At 38.3% G+C, this 21,055-nt stretch overlaps 1 protein-coding gene across 9 annotated transcripts in view; it reads right to left on the bottom strand.

The window, feature by feature from the left end:
* Positions 1 to 21,055, bottom strand: part of GAB3 (GRB2 associated binding protein 3) — a 71,594-nt gene that overhangs the window by 5,476 nt on the left and 45,063 nt on the right. For 8 of the 9 annotated variants that reach the window (XR_004058379.1, XR_004058380.1, XR_004058378.1 and 5 more), the window contains exons 5-8: positions 17,034 to 17,089; positions 16,367 to 16,586; positions 14,216 to 14,297; positions 13,011 to 13,113 (exon numbers count right to left, since the gene is read on the bottom strand). Coding sequence is in view for 6 of the 9 variants with exons in the window: in XM_030934155.1 (XP_030790015.1) it covers positions 13,011 to 13,113; positions 14,216 to 14,297; positions 16,367 to 16,586; positions 17,034 to 17,089 (461 nt within the window). In the remaining 3 variants the exon portion in view is untranslated. The remainder of the gene's footprint in view (positions 1 to 13,010; positions 13,114 to 14,215; positions 14,298 to 16,366; positions 16,587 to 17,033; positions 17,090 to 21,055) is intronic. The other variant, XM_030934154.1, reaches the window with a different exon arrangement.

Raw genomic sequence — 21,055 nt, 5'->3', positions numbered from 1 at the left:
GATATTCCATTGTATGACTTATTTAACCATTCTGCCATCAAAGGATATTTGAGTTGCTCCCAGTTTGGGGGCTATTACAAGCAATGCTGCCATGGACATTCATGCACCTGTGGGAGAAATTCCAGGGCATTTACTTGGGAATAGAATCACTGGGTTATAGAATATGAGCATCTTCAACTTTACTAAACATCACCAAACTATTTTCCAGAGTGAACCAATCTACACGTGTACCATCCTGGTCAACATTTGGTATTGTCAGACGTTTTAACATTTTTCCTACCTGAGACAGGTAAAATGGTGTCTTACTGTGGTTTGGTTTTCCATTCCCCTGATTATTAATTAGTATGAGTACCTGTTCATATGTTGAAAGGTCATTTATTTCTCCTCTGTGAATTGCCTGTTTGGGTTTGTTTTGTTTTTTGGGTTTTTTTTTTTTTTTTTTTTTTGCCTTGTTTCTGGTTAATTTTTGTATTGAATTGTCTATTTTTCTTACTTACCCTGAGTACTTTTTCCTATGCCCTGGAGAGTAATCACTTGCTATCATGTATGTTACAGATAGCTCATCACAGTCTAGCTTCTTGTCTTTTCATTTCTTTTTATGGGATTTATTTTGACTAAGAAATACTTTTAATGTAATATGTCAATCTTTTCCTGCATGGCTTGCACTTGCATTATGTTTAAGGAATCCTGCCCTATGCTGAGGTCATAATTTATTTATCTATATTTTTTCCTGAAATTATAAAGTTTTGTAATAGTTTGCTCCATGTTTAAGCAATAATCTCACTTGAACTGATTTTAATAATGTATATGGTGGAGCAATAGAAATAAAATTCATTCCATTTTTGTTGTTGTTTTTACTCAACATGGATAACTAGTTTCCCCCAGAATCAGCTTCAAAGTTCCTCAAAAATCTCTGTTAGGGAATTGGTAAGGTAATGTCTTTAATATTTGAGTCTTCCCATTCAGGAACATGGTCTACTTTTCCACTTATTTCATTCTCCTTAATGTCTTTTGATAAATTTTAATAATTTTCTCCACAATATTTTTTGTTAGATTTATCCCTAAATACCTACAGTTTGTTGTTACTGTAAATGGTAAGTTTCGTTTAAATTCTTTTTTCTGTTTGTTACCATTATATAGACATCCAACTGGATTGTGTATATTGACTTTATATCCATCAATCTTGATATCTTTTATTAATTGTAATTATTTATTTTACTAATTTAGTAATTCTAATTATTTCTAAGTAGATTATTTCAAGTTATCACTCATATAAGCAGATTATTTTGAGTTATCACTTCATCTATGAATAATCACTGTTTGTCTTCTTCCTTCCTTTCTCATTTTTACTCATTTTGTTTCTTTAGGAGATGTTTTTAGTGTTTAAACACTGAATATGATATCTACTACAGGTTCTATAAGATTCATTTTTCATTTATTATGATGTTAAAGAAAATTCCTCTATTCCTTGTTTACTAATAGATTTTTTCATGAATAGATGTTGAGTTCTATCAAATGCTTTTTCTGCATCTAGTAAGATAATATATCATTTTTCTCCTTTAATCTGTTAATGTGCTTGGTTGACTTAATAGATATTCCTGGTTTAAGGTTGTAATAGCTCATCTCCCTGAGAATATTGGTAATAATAGAGTTTTAAAAAGGCTTTTCCTAGCCGGGCACAGTGGCTCATGCCTTTAATCCCAGCACTTTGGGAGGCCAAGGTGAGCGGATCACTTGAGGTCAGAAGTTCAAGACCAGCCTGGCCAACATGGTGAAACCCTGTCTCTACTAAAAATACAAAATCAGCCAGGCATGGTGGCGTGCACATGGAATCGCAGCCATTCGGGAGGTTGAGGCAGGAGAATCACTTGAACTTCGGAGGCAGAGGTTGCAGTGAGCCGAGATCACGCCACTGCCCTCCAGCCTGGGCGACAGAACAAGACTCTGCCTCACAAAAAAATAAAATAATAAATAAATAAAAAGGCCTTTCCTTCTGGCATAGTTCTTATTTTGTCTAATCTGTTTTGGTCTCAATCTTTCATGCTAGAGTTCTCCTGAAATGTCACATGAAATCACTGACTGTTGCTTATACTTATGAGTGAAAGACCAAAAAGCTAACATGAAGCTTTGTGTACATGGATGGTGTTTGTCAACTCTGGAGTTTTCTGCAGGGTGATCCCATTGGGTGGTTATCTTAAGTAACCCTCAATATTAGGAACTACATTTTGCCACTTGGGCTGCTCAAATAGCCTGGAGAAATATTTTCTAATATCCAAACTCAATTGTAAAGGTCTGGTTGTCAACATTCTGGAAAAGGGCTTAAGAATGGTTCTCATATCCATTATGCCTATTTACTTAATCACCTTGTTGTTAGTATAGTATTCATGGTCAAATACGTCTAGTATCCCCCAGTGCAGAGATCTTTTGTTTTACTCTCTCCAGAGAGACTGCACTTCAACTTTTCTATGAGATGGGGGATGGAAAGTCATAGTGTTTCACCTCCATGGAGTGAGGGAAGGGATCTTGGAATTTACCTGATGCCTTTGACCACTACTACTTCTTTTTTTTTTTTTTTTTTTTTTTTTGAGACAGAGTCTCACTCTGTCGCCGGGGCTGGAGTGCAGTGGCCGGATCTCAGCTCACTGCAAGCTCCGCCTCCCGGGTTTATGCCATTCTCCTGCCTCAGCCTCCCGAGTAGCTGGGACTACAGGCGCCCGCCACCTCGCCCGGCTAGTTTTTTGTATTTTTTAGTAGAGACGGGGTTTCACCGGGTTAGCCAGGATGGTCTCGATCTCCTGACCTCGTGATCCGCCCGTCTCGGCCTCCCAAAGTGCTGGGATTACAGGCTTGAGCCACCGCGCCCGGCCACTACTACTTCTTTTACTTTCCCTTCAACCCTACTTCAGAACTACCTACTGTGGACAACTCCTGAATTCTTTGGGTAGTCAAGTTGCTTCTTGCCTGCCTTCCACCACATTTAAGATTTAATTTTTTTTTGCGAGGGGGAGGGTCTTGTAAGTCATTTACTACATATCTACCTGCATTCCAGTTTCCAATATGCTACTGCTATTTTCTTCTCCAGTTCTTCATATCTTTGTGGATTTATGCCTTTAACAGATTTCTTTACTGTTATTTTAGAGAGTGTTTGGGGATGGAAACTGGAGGCTTGTGGTCAATCTTCCATCTGAGGTTCATGTGGCAGTACTTTATTTCTTTTTATGGCTGCATAATACAATGGAATATTATTCATTATATATTATACTACATTTTATTCACACATTCATCAGTTGATGATCATTTCAGTTGTTTTCCCTTTCTGGCTACTATGAAAAAATGTTTCTACGAACATTTGTGTATGAGTATTTGGTTAGACATACTCTTCTGTGGGATTTTAAAATCTGCATCCATGAGTAACATTGGCCTACAACTTTCTACTTACGTAATTGCTATTTGTTTTATCAAATTATTTTAGCCTCATAAAGTAAGGTGAGCAATATTCTCTTCTCCCATTCCTGGTAGGTGTTTATATAAGATTGCACTTATCTCTTCTTTTTGGTAGAAACTATCTGCAAAGTTTTTTGGGCCTTATGATCCTTTGTAGTACAAATTTTCCTACTGATTCAGTGTCTTTAACAGGTACATAAACATTCAGGTTTTCTACTTCTACTTGAGTCAATTTCTGATTTTTTTTTAATCCAGAGAATTTGCCTATAACCAAAGTTTTCAAATTTATTGGTACAGAGTTGTTCACAAAAATTTCTTAGGCAGTTAATCTCTCATGTATTTGCAATTATTATCTGTTTTTCATTCTTAATATTACTTGAATTCATATCTTTTTTATTAGTTTAGTCAAATTTTAGTCTTTTTAAAGAGCCAATTACAGCTGTATTGATCCTCTCTGATTTTGTTGTTTATTTTGTTAGTTTCTGTTCTTGCCTTTATTCATTTCACTTTTGTAGGGTTTTTCTAAACTTATTATTATAAAATTTTTCCAGCAATCAGCCAAATTAAAGAAAATATACCCACCATGTATACTCCACTAACATTTTATTATACTAACCTGCTTGTAAGTCTTTGGGCTTGTGGAGGAATGGTACCTTTCATGAATTGTGAGCAACTCTAGCATTATCCCTTGACATATTGCTTCTCTCCTATTTTTCTATAATCTCCTTCAACAACTCTGACTATACAAATATTTATTTATTCTATCTTCCATGTCCCAAATTTCTTTCATCTCCATGTTTTTAACTCCTTGTTCTGATTTATTAGTAACTTCTTCATAAATTATCTTCCAGCTCACTAAATCACTCTTTGTGCTTAGTCTGTTTATCTGATCCATTAAGTTTCTAATTTCATTCTTGTTTTTATTTCTACAAGTTGTAAATGGTCTTTTACAATCTACTTGGTGATTTTTAATAATATCTCATTACTTAATCCAACTTTCAATTTCTCATTTATTTCTTTAAATATAGTAAAACTACTTATTTTATATTCAAAACTCAGTATTTCCAAAAACTGCCTACTTCCACATTTGATTCTATTATTTGTAATTCTTATTAATTTGGGGGGTTGCCGTTTTTCAATATTTTTGACCCCAGAGATTTCTTTTCCCTTCCCTTCTTTTCAGCTGAGTTTTAGATTTAAAAATGTATCATATTTATAATAAGAGGTGTTTTTCATGCTATCTTGCCTACCAAAGTGTCCCATCAAATTTTAAAAATAGAATAAATGTAGTTTCACCTCCAGTAATGTTGAATAAAGTAATTTTGACCACCCTTCCTGCCAAGAACAATATTTTTTTTCCTTTTTTGGTAGAAATTAAAAAATTGTTTCTAAAATTTTTATGGGAGTAGAAAAGTCAAAGAAAAAAAAAAACCTTGAGGAGGGAAACAAAGCAGGAGGACTTACATTCCTTGATATTGAGTCTTATAAAGCTACAGCAACTAAGGGAGTTCGTATTGTTCAAAGACAGGGAAACCAACAGAATAGAATTAAGAGTCCATAAAAAAACCCATACATATATGGATGCTTGATTTATGGCAAAGATGGCACTGCTGAATAGTCAGTAAATCATAGTCATTTTATATAAATGGTGCCAACCAATTAGATAAACATATGGGGAAAAATGAGTCTTGACCCCCATCTCACAGCACACACAAGTTAATTCAAGGTGATATAATCCAAATGTGAAGGTAAAACTAGAAAACTCCTAGGAAATAGCCATAATTCACCCGAGATCAAATAGATGATTATCCTGTATTAAAGAAATTGAATTCACCCAGAGGGTTTCACTGGTGAATTATACCAAAAATTTGAAGAATAAACAAAACTAATTCTACACGATCTGTTCCAGAAATTAGAAGAGGAGAGAACACTTCCTGAGGAACCCAGCATGACCTTAATAACAAAACCACACAAAGACACTACAAAAACCTAAAGATCAACACCCATTAGGAACACAGACATGAAAATCCTCAACAAAATATTAGCAGATGAAATGCAGCAATATATACAAGGAGGTAATACACCATGACCAAATGGGGTTTATCTAGAGAATACAAGACTGGCTTAAAGCCTGGCACAGTGGCTCATGCCTATAAGCCCAGCATTTTGGAAGGCTGAGGTGGGAGGATGGCTTGAGCTCAAAAGTTCAAGACCAGCCTGGGCAACATAGCAAGACCTTGTCTCTACCAAAAAAAAAAAAAAAAAAAAAAAAATCCCAAGAAATCTGAAGAAAATAAAAACTTCCTATAATTAATAAGTTAATTCAGCAACCTCAAACTCTTGGGCTCAAGGGATCTTCCTGTCTCAACATCCTGATTAGCTGGGACTATAGGCACAGCTACTATGCATGGTTAATTTTTAATAACTTTTTTGTAGAGACAGGGTCTCACTTTGCTGCTCAGTCTGGTCTTGAACTCTTGGGCTCAAGCCACTCTCCCACATCAGCCCCCACAAAGTCCTGGGATTACAGGTGTGAGCCACTAAACTCAGCCAATCATATTTCTATATACTACCAATGGGTCATTGGAAGCTGAAATTTTAAAAATACCATTTATAATAGCTCCAAAAATGAAATAATTTGATATAAATCTAATAGGACATGCATAAGATCTATGTAAAAATTACAAAATTATGAGGGGAAAAAAATCAAAGAAAATCTGAATAAATAAGCCGGGTGTGGTGGCTCATGCCTATAATCCCAGCACTTTGGGAGGCTGAGGCAGATGGATCACTTGAGGTCAGGCATTTGAGACCAGCCTGGCCAACATGGTGAATCCCTGTCTCTACTAAAAATACAAAACAATTAGCTGGGCGTGGTGGCGTGTGCCTGTAATCTCAGCTACTTGGGTGGTTAAAACATGACAATCACTTGAACCCAGGAGGCGGAGGTTTCAGTGAGTCAAGATTGTGCCACTGCACTCCAACCTGGGCAACAGACAAGACTCCGTCCAAAAAAAATTTAAAAACCCAATCTGAATAAATGGAGAGCTATACTGTGCTCACTAAATGGAAGATTCAGAATAGTAAAGACTCAATTCTCAAATGTATTTATAGATTTAATGCAATTCCAATTTAAAAAAAGTCTTAGCAGGATAGCTTTGTAGATAAAGAACATCTGACTCTAATTACACATGGAAAGGCAAAGGAAGTAGAATAACAAAAACAAGTTTTAAAAACAAGAATGAAGTTAGAGAAAATACACTTCCTGATTTTAAAATTTACTCCAAAGCTACAATAATCAAGACTGTGTGGTATAGGCAAAGAGACAGACAATGAAACAGAATAGAAAATCTACACAAATATGCCCAACTGATTTATTACAGAGGTGCAAAGAAAATTCAATGAAGAAAGAATTATATTTTCCATAAATGGTACTGAAACATTTGGCCATCCATATGCAAAATGTCAACTTTGACTTCACCTCACATCTTACACAAAAATTAACTTAAAATGGATCACAGACCTAAATGTAAAACCATAATTCTTTTAGAAGGAAATAAAGGAGAAAATTCTAATGAACTAGGTTAGGCAGAGTTCTTAGACATGATAACAATCCATTAAGGAAACAAAATCAATAAATTGGACTTAATTAAATTTTAAATGTTTGCTCCGCAAAAGACAGAACGGAAAGAGAAGCTCCAGATATGGAGAAAACATTTGCAAATTATATATCCATTGGAGGACTTGGTTTTTTTTGTTTTGTTTTGTTTTGTTTTTGTTTTTGTTTTTGTTTTGAGACAGAGTCTTACTCTGTCACCCAGGCTGGAGTGCAGTGGCATGATCTTGGCTCACTGCAACCTCTGCCTCCCGAGTTCAAGCGATTCTCCTGCCTCAGCCTCCCGAGTAGCTAGGACTACAGGCGCATGCTACCATGCCCGGCTAATTTTTGTATTTTTAGTAGAGACAGGGTTTCACCATTTGGCCAGGCTGGTCTCCAACTCCTGCCCTCAAATTATCCTCCCACCTCAGCCTCTCAAAGTGCTGGGATTACAGGCGTGAGCCACCGTGCCTAGCCCCTTTGGAGGACTTGTACACAGAATATATAAAGAACTCTCAAAACTCAATGTAAGAAAACAAACAACCTGATTTAAAAATTGGCAAAAAGATCAAACTGATACTCTACCAAAGAAAATATATGGATGGCAAGTAAACACACCAAAATATGTCCAACATAATTTACCATTAGGGAAGCACACGTTAGAGCCACACTGAGATACCAATATACATCCATTAGAAGGTAGAAATTTAAAAATCTGGTAATAGCAACTATGCTGGCAAAGGAGGTGGAGCAACCGGAATTCTCATAATTTGCTGGTAGGAGTACAAAATGGTACAGCCATTATGGAAAACATTTTGGCAGTATCTTACAAAGCTAAATAAACAATTGATGACTCAGTTAAACACACATTTGATGACCCAGCAACACCACTTCTAGGTATTTATTCTAGAGCTGGATTTCTCAGCTGTGGCAACTAATGACATTTGGGGCTGGATAGTTCTTTGTTGAGAGGGCTGTCCTGTGCATTGTAGGATGTATAGCAGCCCCCCTGATTTTTTTCCATTAGATGTCATTAGCACTACCTCCTCCACTCCAAGTTGTAGCAATCAAAAATGTCTCAAGACATTGCCAAATATCCCTTGAGGGTCAAAATCAACACTGGCTGAGAACCACTGCTCTAGAGAAACGAAGACGTCTATCCATGTAGAAACCTGTCATATACCACTAAGATCAGAAACAAGGCAAGCATGCCCACTTTTGCTACTTCTATTCAACAAAGCATTGGGAGTTCTAGCCAAAGCAATCATGTGAGAAAAAGAAAGAGAAGACACCCAAACTGGAAAGGGAGATGTAAAGTAATCTCTATTTGCTGATAATATAACCTTATATATAGATAACCCTAAAAATTCCACACAAAAACTAATAATAAATTAAAAATAAACAAATTCAGCAAAGTTGCAGGATATAATATCAATACTCAAAAACCAGTTGCATTTCTATACACTAATAATGAACAATCATAAAAGGAAATTTTTAAAAATTTCATTTACAATATCATCAAAAAGAACAAAATACTTAGGAATAAATTTAACCAAGGAGGCAAAGACTTATACACTGAAAACTATAAGAAAGAAAGTAAAGGAGACATAAGTAAATGAAAAGATATCTGTGTTCATGAATTGGAAGACTTAATATTGTTAATATGATAATATTATGCAAAACAGTTTGCAGATTCAAAGCATTCCCCATCAGAATTCCAATGGCATTTTTTTGCAGAAATAAAAAACTCTGTCCTTAAAGTTCACACATAATATTAAAGGACCCTTAAATGACAAACCAATCACAAAAAAGAAGAACAAAGTTGGAAGACTCATACTTTCTGATTTCAAAACTTACTACAAAGCTACACTAATCAAAACAGTGTGGTACTGGCATAAGGACAGACATATAGACCAAGAAATAAATACTTGCATATGTTAATTTTCAATGAGATTTTCAATGAGAGCGCCAGGACCATTCGACATGGAAAGGATAGTCCAGTCTTTCCAACAAATGGTGCTGGGAAAACTGAATGTCCACAAGCAAAAGAATGATGTTGGACTCTAACCTTATACCATATACAAAAACTAACTCAAAAAAGATCAAAGATCTAAACATAAGAGCTAAAACTATAAAACCTTTAGAAGAAAACATAGGAGACAATCTTCATGACATTGGATTTGGCATCCCATTTCATGGATATGGCACCAAAAGCAAGGCAATAAAAGGAAAGAAAATTTTGAAATCAAAAACTTCTGTTCATCAAAGGACACTATCAAGAGAGTGAAAAGAGAACCCACAGAATGAGAGAAAATATTTGGAAATCATGTATCTGATAAGGGGTTAACATCCAGAATACATTTAAAAAATTCCTATAACTAAACAACAATAAAAAAAGAAACAACCTAACTTAAAAATATGCAAAGGACTTGAATAGACAATTCTCCAAAGAAGATATATAAATGGCCAATAAGTAGATAAAAAGATGTTCATTAATCATTAGGGAAATGCAGGCCGGGCGCGGTGGCTCAAGCCTGTAATCCCAGCACTTTGGGAGGCCGAGACGGGCGGATCACGAGGTCAGGAGATCCAGACCATCCTGGCTAACACGGTGAAACCCCGTCTCTACTAAAAAAATACAAAAAACTAGCCGGGCGAGGTGGTGGGCGCCTGTAGTCCCAGCTACTCGGGAGGCTGAGGCAGGAGAATGGCGTAAACCCGGGAGGCGGAGCTTGCAGTGAGCTGAGATCCGGCCACTGCACTCCAGTCCGGGCGACAGAGCGAGACTCCATCTCAAAAAAAAAAAAAAAAAAAAAAAAAATCATTAGGGAAATGCATATGAAAACCACAATGAGATACCAATTCACACCCATTAGGATATCTATTATAAAAAATGATAAATAGGTCAGGCGTGATGGCTCACGCCTATAATCCCAGCACTTTGGAAGTCCAAGGCAGGCGGATCACATAAGGTCTGGAGTCTGGGATCAGCTTTGCCAACATGGTGAAACCCCATCTCTACTAAAAATACAAAAATTAGCCAGGGATGGTGGTACACGCCTGTAATTCCAGCTACTCGGGAGACTGAGTTAGGAGGATCGCTTGAACCTGGGAGGTGGAGGTTGCAGTGAACCGAGACTGTGCCACTGCACTCCAGCCTGGGCAATAGAGAGAGACTCTGTCTCCCAAAAAAAAAAAAAAAAAAAAAAAAAAGATTAATAAAAAGTGTTAGTGAGGATGTGGAGAAATTGGAACCCTTGTGCATTACTGGCAGTAATGTAAAATGGTGCAGTCACTGTGGAAAACAAGTTTGGTAGTTCCTTAAAAAGTTAAGTATAGAATTACCATATGACCCAGAAATTCCACGTCTACATATATATACAAACAAATTGAAAGCAGGAAGTCAAACACACACTTGTATGCCAATGTTTATAGCAGCATTATTCATAATAGACAATGGTAGGAACAACCCTAAATGCCCATTAGCAGATGAACGGATGAACAAAATGTGGCCTATACAGTTAAATATTACTCAGTCTTAAAAAGAAATGAAATTCTGATATGTCCTACAATATGGATGAATCTTGAAAACGCTAGGCGAAATGAAAGAAGACAAACACAAAAGGACAAATATTGTATGACTCCACTTATATGAGGTACCTAGAATTAAGTTCATAGAGACAGAAAGTAGAACTTTACTACAAGAAAAGTACTTTTTGAAAACTGTAAAAGAAAGCTTCTAACAGTTCTAATTGCCTAAAAACTTGAAAAAAAACATCCAAATGTCATTCCATGGGTGAGGGGACAAACAAGATGTGACACATCCATATGCTTGAATACTGCTCAGCAATAAAATGGAAGGAGCCATTAATACATGTAACAATGGATGAATTTCAAAAAAACCATTCTGAGTGAAAGAAGCCAGTTTTAAAAGGTCCTGTATGATTCTATGTTTGTGTCAGTGGTTGCTAGGGGTTACAGGTGAAGGCAGGGTTTTGGAACTGTTGTGTATTCTGATCATGGTGGTGGTTACACAAATCTCTATATATGTTCAAACTCGTAGAACTGCACACCAAGAGAAAGTCAATTTCACTGTATGATGTAAAAATGATCTAAAAACTTAAAAGTAATGTAATACCATAATACAAAATTAATGTGAGATTTAAGAGTCTAGAACTCTACTATAAAAGCCTTACAGAACTGTTGAAACTAAAGGGCTTGAAAAAGTGATAGAGAAGAAATCCCATATATTAAAATTATGTTTATTCTTCTAAATTTTCTATAATTTCACAAACATTTAAAGAAGAATATATGGCAAAACTTGTATTTCAGTAAAGCAAAACCGTGTTTCAGCCCCTGGCCTTAATTACTACATTCAGATCAGAACTTGCCCTTAAAGAGAAAAAAAAAAACTAACTTAACATATATACTTATGCGCAAAATCAAAGTCAAATCATACTAGGTTTGACTACCATATTGGGCTGTTATGTGGCACAAGTGAAATAATGTAAATCAAAGTCATATGAAACTGTCTTATTACTAAAGTTAAAAAAACACAATTGAACAAGATGGGATAGCCTTTAAACATTTTTATATGACAGTTCCCATGATCATAGCTACTATCAGCCAGTGTTCTGGGTTCTTAATCTGCTGTGTCATGTTGCCTACTAACACACGGAGACAGTCATTGATCAGTGATCATAAACCTAGGCAAACAAACGATTCTTAACTTTGTTGTTAATGAAACACTGATCTTTCTCACAATATCAAAGATCAGAAATGAACTTTTGGTATCTGCAATGACTCTGCACTTGCTTCCATTGGGTTTTAGATTCACTTCCTTTTTCTGTTCTCTGGAGACAGAGCACAGCTGTTAAGCATCATTTTATAAGAGTGTTTTCTTCTAGAAATTTCCCAAGGGCCATTACTAAGTGTGAGAAATATTGGGAAGACCGTAACAGATTTGTGTATGAGTCACTTTGCATCTGCATACGGTTAAGTGCACTTACAGCACAATTTGAATAAAATAAGAAGGCAAAATGAAGCATTTAATTATAGCTTAACTGGAGATTACTATTTTTAGATTTTCAGTTGCTGATTATCCTTGCATACAGGAAGGCAGAAATGTCTTCTCAAGAGTATATTGTCACAGTGCCTTGAACATTGTCCTTCTAAGATCTCTTCAAAATTTCACAGTTCGAACAGAAGCTCTCTCTTGAGTTCCCTACATTTCTAAATTGCAGAACAGGCACTGTCATGGCTAAAGTATCTTCTCATTGCCAGAGGTGCTAAAAGTCCCTCTCCATCTTCAAAAGCCCATGTTCTCAATAGCATCCAAGATGAAGAGAACAGAAGGAACAACAGGCTAGAAGGGAAACATCAGGACTCTTTTTAACTGCGAATGGTTAATCAAGTCTGCATCCACTCAGGTCTATAGAATGATCCCATAATAGGAGTCTTCCAGAGGCTAATACACACTCACAGTCCAGGGTACTGTACCTTTCCCAATGGGACTCTAAGTGATTCATCCTCCAGGAAGGTTCAGAAACAGTCAGGACAGGGCCACCAGGTGTTCTGGTGGAAGGGAACATGCAATATGTTGAGTTTTTACAATTTAAACTCTGGACATCCAGAGAACTACAAACCTATTGGGGTCAAACAGGACATCACAGCCTTGGTGAAAAGAATTGCTGGCATTTCCATTTTTAAATTAAGCAAGCCTCAGCCCTGGGCTATCTTGAAATACTGCAATCTCAAAATGGTATGAGGAGTCGAATGTTGCAAGAAAAAAAGCCAACTCCAAATTGATTTGTTCCAAGTCTAGAAAAGCTTATGGCCTGGTTTTACGATCAAGTGGTTGTTTTAAAATTGCACAGGGCTTACTGAAGGCTGTGTTTCCTTTTTAATGAGCTCATAAGAATATAGGTTGGGGTGAAGGATAAGAAGAGTGTGAAAAACATAAGATTACCATTTCGATGTAGCTTTCTTCCTCTTCTCTGGAAACAGGATTAGCAAAAAATCTTGCAGAATTAACACCATTTCTTTCTGGAGAGAGAAAGCTGGTTCGACTGCTAAGAATAAAAATATAGATGAGGTCAAAGCAATGTCTTACAGCTGCTGTGAAAGCCAGCCAGGAACTAACATGGCCCTCATGGGGTTTCAGCCCTCCTCTTCCAGACACAACTTCCTTCCGGCCAAAGCAATTCCTGAAGAGACAGAAAATGCCCAACAGTTTCTGCTTCACTTTGGGGCAAATGGCTCCCAATTCACAAAGGCTGCTTTTTCTCAGGCCCTCTATGTGACACAGCTCATGAGCTTTCTAAATGGACGAGGGCATCATATCATTCAGAAAAAAATAAACTCCTTTGGGGCCTTCTTGTTTCTATTGAATTTAAGGAAAAGTGAGGATGTACGGCCATTCCTCTGATAGGACACAAGACCGTTAATCAACTTCCATCCCTCTTCTGAGTCAGAAGCATGAGCTGAGTCACAGTCTTGGCTGGAAATACAGCTCATTGCAGAATTCTGCTTTACAATGCAATTGCGTTTTGTGGCTTTAGAGTGAACCGAGAAACTCCTGAGCCACGCTCAGGACTAAATAGGCAACTTCTAAAAGGTGAGATGAAAGGGTGCAACTACATTTTGAAGTTTGTCTACCCAGCCCATGAACCTGGGAACTCACTTGTCCTACCCCATTCACAAAGTTGGGCTGGGGCCATAGCCAGTTCCACTGAGACTGGGGAACACTATTCTCTCTCCCCAGGAAATCTGAATTGGCATTGAAAAAGAGCCCATCTGTTGGTACTGCAGTTGTAGCATGTAAACAAGTTCAGGGGGTATGGTACAGCTATCTTTGACCATGGGGATTGTGCAACAGAGAAAAGAATACTGCAAAGACAAAGAAATGCAAAGATGTGAAGAGTGAAGCAGAAGCGAGTAGATTCCTTGGGTTCCCGATAGCACACTAGTTCCTGATTCCAGGATCCTGATTCCAGGATCCAGTCATATTCCTTCCTTTGTGATCTATAAAACAGCTCTTGCTCTCGATAATAAACCTCACCCCTCCTTTGGCTTAAACTAGATCAAATGGGCTTCAACTACATTTAATCAGAGGCCTAACACACACCAGGCATGTTCGTGCTGGATGAGGCTCTTCTGAGCCATCAGTCTTACCAAGGCACAGTGCGGGTCCTGGTAAGAGATGCGTGTTCCCGGATGGTGGAGAGGTTTCTCAGGTCCAGAGGAGGTGGCCGTGCTACAAGACAGTGTGCAACATCCAGGAGGTCAAGGCCAGAATCTAAAGGCTATAAAACTATGACATTTCACTTTCCCAGCACACCAAATTCACATTTACTAACAGGCAGCACTGATAATGAGTGTGAATTTCACTGTCCCCCTCTTCCCTGCCTCACTGGGAGTAAAGACAAATACTGAGCAAACGGTCACATTACCTGCTGGAGGTTAACAACGTGGCAAGGCATTATTAAGAAGTCTCTGTATATCACACGTGCTTCTAGGTGTCAAAGGCACAGGATGAACAAAGCAGATGAAAGTCTCTGACCTTGTGCAATTGCAACACCTATTACCTCACACCCACTGTGTCTGAAGTGGAAATGTTACCTTTCTTATTACAGGCAGAGATGATCACCCAGGTCCTAGTCTTCCCCACCTACAATCCATTGTCCACCTGATGATCCTTCTGCCTAGAACATTCTTCCCCATCTCTTTGCCTCCAGACAAGATCAGGCCCCACAGCCTGGGCTCTCAAGTTCTCGTACTTACCCTTCACAGCACAGCCCCAGTTTGTGATAATACACTCATCTGTGATTTACCTGGGCCTAAACTGTGCTCCAGGAGAACAGGGGTGTATCTGGTCTGTTCACTGCAGTAGCCTCGGCACCTAGAGAAGCACTTGGTATCTGCCCCAACCCTTATTCCACCTCAGTGGCCCATCTTCCTGAGTTAGTCCTGGCCCAGGTATCCACCTTTGCATCCACTCACTAAATCTCCAACCCTGAGTCTATCAGACATCTTCTGTTGCCTACGACAAGGTCCTGCAGAGCTGTGCTGTCCATTGTCGTGACAACTAGCCACATGTGCCCATTTACACATATATGTAAATTTATTAAAATTAAATACAATTTAAAATGTAGTTCCTCAGTCACATTAGCCAAATTTCAAGGGTTCAATAGTCATTATTTCCAACATCACAGAAAATTCTGTTGTTGTTTCTGACCAGAATTAATGGCTATTTCCTCTGAACCTCATAAAACAGGATCTGTTCTCCTACTTAGCACTGATTTCATAATTCTATTCCGTGGTCCAGGTGGATTTTACATATCTTCCTCCCCCTCAGACTGAAAAAGCCTCCTTGCTTCCTCATCTTTGTATCCCACTCAGTGCCTACCACAGCACTACATATACAGCACATGCATTGTAAATGTATAAATGTAGTTTGACTGAAATTTAAGGGAATACGCCTGGAGTAGACCAGGCATGAGTAGTGGTCTTAGTTGGCAGCTTTGGGCACAGCCACCTGAAGTGACTCTTTTTGCTTTCTAAAGAGCAAAGAGAAGTCGGAATGGACAAGAGATCAGTCATTCTACCAATGCTTCCTTGTAATCACACAGCCAACTGGGAAGAGCAGGATGAGTAAGAATGAAGTTAACAAGTCACTCTGACCTGCTCTTCCTCTTTCCCTCTTTTCCTATCTATCTCCCTGTCTGTCCATGCTGCTCAACAGACCAGAGAAGCTGCCTGGGAGTAAGACAGAAGCTGCAGACACCCTCTGCACAGAGGAGTCAGCCTAATCATTGCCAAAATCCTCTTCTACCCCTGAATACCTCTGCTGACGGGCATGCACAGAATGATGAGTGATAAACTGCATGTGACTCGGTCTGACCTTCAGGAATTGGTGTCAAAGGCTATTCCTGACTGCTTTACAGAGGCTGGCACTATGATTACATTCAAGTGCTGTCTAATGGGGAGATGCCAGGTGGGATTCCATTCGAATCCACCATCACTTATTCCTGGGCTTGTTAGGGAAACAGCCAAAGACAGCCCTCTGGAATGAACTTGACTTTGTCAGCTGTATTTGCAAGGCCACAGTGCCTGTAAGTCCCCCAACTCCTATTATCATGACAATCTGAGGCAGCAAGGTGCCCCAGCCCTTCCTATTCCATCCCAGCCACTTCTTTCCTGACCTTATACTCTCTGGCCCTCTGAGATGGTTTCTCTAGGTCTTCCTTTACAGAAACCTTTTCTATGCAACCACTGGAACCTTGCTCCCCTCCCCCTATACAGCAGGTCTGGTCAAGTGCTTACGTTTCCTCTGAGGCTTGAGATCTCTATTCACTGGGGGAGGTTCCAGGTCTGCAGGTAGCTCAGGCAACTGGCTTGAGATGCTTCCTGAGTTCATTGGAATGTAGTCATCAGGGCTGCAGTGGGGTCCAAGACCAGAGGCACCAGCCTGGGGGCTCATGGGCACATAGCTGTCTTCGATACTGGCTGAAGCTGTGGGGTACATCGGGGAGAACCTGCATGGCTGCAAAAGAATAGATGCAGATTGGGATCCACAGACCAGTCATCGAAATGGCTATCAGAGGGCAGCCAAAGCTGCACATATGGTTTCAGTTCCAAACTATCCAAGTATAACTCTGAACTACCTCAGCAAAGTCAGACAAGCCTCTAGCTCAAGTTCTGCCTCTGGACTTATCGTTTTAGTACAGGTGATAACTCTCCAAGATCTGACACTGGAAGACAGAGGGTTATGAATTTATGCAAATGCTTTAAGTATAAAGTGATGCCTTAAGTAGCTATACCAAGTTGAGCAAGTCCTGTAGTTCCCAAGCAAGTTCAAGTCTTCAGGGGGAGACTGGAAGAGTCCTCAGACACTCAGAGTGTTGAATCTTAAAGATTTCAAGGGAATATATATAGATCAGGCTATTTTTGGTAAAATTGATGTGTAAAGGAACCTGAGTGTTGAACTTACCAAATTTAAACTAAGTCGCTTGTCTCGGTGTCTTAAGGATTGGCCTCCTACATCAGCTGCAAGAAATAAGCCAAGGTGGTGAGAAATGCAGAACAATATCAACTGAAACTAGACTCCAGAGAGGAAGAGAAGCATAACACAACAGTTGCTATTAGAGTCTAGCTGGGCAGTCAGAACACATTTCCCCAACAGATGAAAAATCAGACCAGATTTTGAAGAAGTTTCTAGTCGATGGCTTGAGTTCTCTGTGTGAATTAGGAGGAGATATAGCAAGTAATTAACAAATGCTTGTTGCATTTATTACATATAAATCTTCTGAGCTGGAGGTTTGAGGAGAGGAGAGAGGTTTGAAATATTCCTTGTAATGAGCAGGAGAACAGGGTGAACAGAGAAACAATTGCCTTGTGGAGCAGCATTAAGGGCTCAATTGAGGTCTGCGACCAGAAAAGCTCCTCAGATAGAGGCATAGAAAGGACATTTGGATTTATCCAGGATTAGAAACTCATCAGATGGATGCAATAAACAATGTGATATTAAAATTTAGAATAATTGTTGAATTTAAAGAGAAAATGTTCAGAAGGCAACAAGATATCTGGGCCTGGACTCAAATGAGATATAATTTGAGGGAATTTAGCAGCTTAGAGATGGCAGTCAAAACTGTAAGAGTAGATGAAACTATTTAGGTTGCAAGTGTTGAGAAAAGTACAAAACTCTAGAGAATCCTAAGATTCAAAGAACTAAGAAATAAGTCAGTGAAGTATCTTGAGAAAGAGCAACTATAGATTAATGAGGAAACTTCGGGGGTATGGTGCCATGAAAGCCTCAGGAAGGAAAGAATGGCCAACGGTGTTGAGTGGTGCAGAGGAGTCCAGCAAGTGCTCCCAGCATGTGGAGGCCAGAGCAAAGCAGGCTTCAGCTCTCAAGAGCTTGGAGGTGTGAAAAGTCAGGAGGCCTCTAAGAAATAAACTTAAAATTCGACAACATCTTAAAATGCAAGGACAACTCCCAGCTCAGAATAAATGTGACAGAGACTGATGGAATTAAGCATATATATTATATATACATATATGTGTATATATATGTATATATTCACGCTTACATATGTTTAAAGATGTACAAGTACTGGTTAAAAACCACTCTGAAGTCAGACTGTCTAGTTGTAAATCCCTACACCACCATGTATTAGCTGTGTGGCACTAGACAAGTTACTTACCCTCTCTATGTCTCAGTTTCCTAATTTGTAAAGTGAAGCCAATAATAGAACCTGTTTCACAGGACTTCCGGAAAGGACTTAGAACACTGCCTAGAACACAGAAAGTACTTAATAATTCTTAGAAACTATTATGGAATAACGTCTTATTGTGGGACTTGCATGTGTGAGCACAAGCCCTTAACTCCCTTTCCACTACCTGACCCTTTTGAAGTCATCAAAGAACATAAATATAGGGAAAACTCTGAATCAAAGGCATAGGTATAATCCACGTGCCAGATACTTTAAGAGATTTATGACAGATAGAATGCAGATGGGATCAGAGTAAAGGAAGGCACTTTTTCTCTTATATGACAGCATTCATCACAAGCTTCCCAAAGTGCCCTTGGGCCTTAAGGGAACATGCGCAGACAGTACTCCCCATGGCCTGGGGTGGTGGTAGCTATGGAGTGAGTCTCCTCTGCCTTATACTGGGAAAAATCTAAAGACTACACAAGAAAACTATTAGAATTAATATACAAATTCAGTAAAGTTGCAGGCCACAAAATCAACATAGAAAAATCAGTAGTATTTCTATATGCCAACAGTGAACAATCTGCAAAAGAAATTTAAAAGTAATCCCATTTACAGTAGCCACACATAAACTTAAATACCTAGGAATTAACCAAAGAAGTGAAAGACCTCTATAATGAAAACTATGAGACACTATTGAAAGAAGTTGAAGAGTACACCAAAAAATAGAAAAATATTCCATGTTCATGTATTGGAAGAATCAACATTATTAAAGTGTCCATACTACCCAAAGCAATCTACAGATTCAATGCAATCCCTACCAAAATACCTATTATAGTCTTCACAGCAATAGAAAAAAATCCTAAAATTTGTATGGAACCATAAAAGACCCAGAATAGCCAAAGCTATCCTAAGCAAAAAGAACAAAACTGGAAGAATCACATTACCTGACTTCAAATTATACTACAGAGCTACAGTAACCAAACAGCATGGTACTGGCATAAAAACAGACACATAGACCAAAGGAACAGAATAGGGAACTCAGAAACAAATCCACACACCTACAGTGCACTCATTTTTGACAAAGGTGCCAAGAACATACACTGGGAAAAAGACAGGCACATAAATAAATGGCGCCGGGAAAACTGGATATCCATACACAGAACAATGAAACTAAGACCCCTATCTCTCACCATGTACAAAAGTCAAATTAAAATGGATTAAACACTTAAATCTAAGACATCAAAGTATAAAACTACTACAAGAAAACATTAGGGAAAAAAGGCTAAGACATCAAACTATGAAACTACTACAAGAAAACATCAGGGAAAATCTCTAAGACATTTGCCTGGGTAAAAACTTCTTCAGCAATACACCAAAAGTATAGACAACCAAAGCAAAAATGGACAAATGGGATTACATGAACTTGAAAAACTTCTGCACAACAAAGAATACAATCAACAAAGTGAAGAGACAACCCACAGAATGGGAGAAAATACTTGCAAACTACCCATCTGACAAGGGATTAATAAACAAAATATTTAAGAAGCTCAAACAACTCTATAGGAAAAAAAAATCTAACAATCTGATTAAAAGATGGAACAAAGATTTGAATACACATTTCTCAAAAGAAGACAAACATGTGACAAACAGGCATATGAAAAGGTGCTCAATGTTATTGATCATCAGAGAAATGCAAATCAAAACTGTCTCAAAAGAGACATACATGCAGCCAACAAGCATACAAAAAAGCTCAACATCACTGATCACTAAAGAAATGTAAATCAAAACCACAATAATATGTCATCCCACACCAGTCAGAATGGTTATTATTAAAAAGTCAAAAAATAACAGATGCTGGTGAGGTTGCAGAGAAAAGGGAATGCTTACAAACTGTTTTTGGGAATGTAAATTAGTTCAACCATTGTGGAAAACAGTGTGGTGATTCCTCAAAGACCGAAAAACAGAAATACCACTCAACCCAGCAGTCCCATCACTGGATATATACTCAAAGGAATATAAATCATTCTAACATAAAGACACATGTACACATATGTTCATTGCAGCACTATTCACAATAGCAAAGACATGGAATCAACCTAAATGCCCATCAATGCAGATTGGATAAAGAAAATGTGGTCCATATACACCATGGAATACTATGCAGCCATAAAAATTAATGAGATCATGTCCTTTGCAGGAACATATACAGAGCTGGAGGCCATTGCCCTTAGCAAACTAACACAATAACAGAAAACCCAATGCCACGTGTTCTCACTTATAAGTCAGAGCTAAACGATGAGAACACATGGACACACAGAGGGAAGCAATAGACACTGGGGCCTATTGGAGGGCAGAGGATGGTAGCAGGGAAAGGATCAGAAAAATAACTAATGGATACGAGGCTTAATACCTGGGTGACGAAATAGTCAACAAACCCCTATGACACAAGTTTACCTATTTAAGAAACCTACACATGTACCCCTGAACTTAAAAGAAAAGTTAAAATAAAAAACATATTTAAAAACTACAATGAGATTATCTTCTCACCCCAGTTAATATGGCTTATATCCAAAAGACAAGCAATAACAAATGCTTGTGAGGATGTGGAGAAAAGGGAACCTTTGTACACTGTTGGTAGGAATGTAAATTAGTACAACCACTATGGAGAAGTTTGGAGGTTCCTCAGAAAACTAAAAATCAAGCTACCATATGATCCAGCAATCCAATTGCTGGGTATATACTCCAAAGGAAGGAAATCAGTGTATCAAAGAGATACCTGCACTCCTATGTTTGCTGC

This window comes from Rhinopithecus roxellana, chromosome 7, assembly GCF_007565055.1.
Source record: "Rhinopithecus roxellana isolate Shanxi Qingling chromosome 7, ASM756505v1, whole genome shotgun sequence".
NCBI lineage: Eukaryota > Metazoa > Chordata > Mammalia > Primates > Cercopithecidae > Rhinopithecus > Rhinopithecus roxellana.
This window is presented reverse-complemented; position numbering and strand designations above follow the sequence as displayed.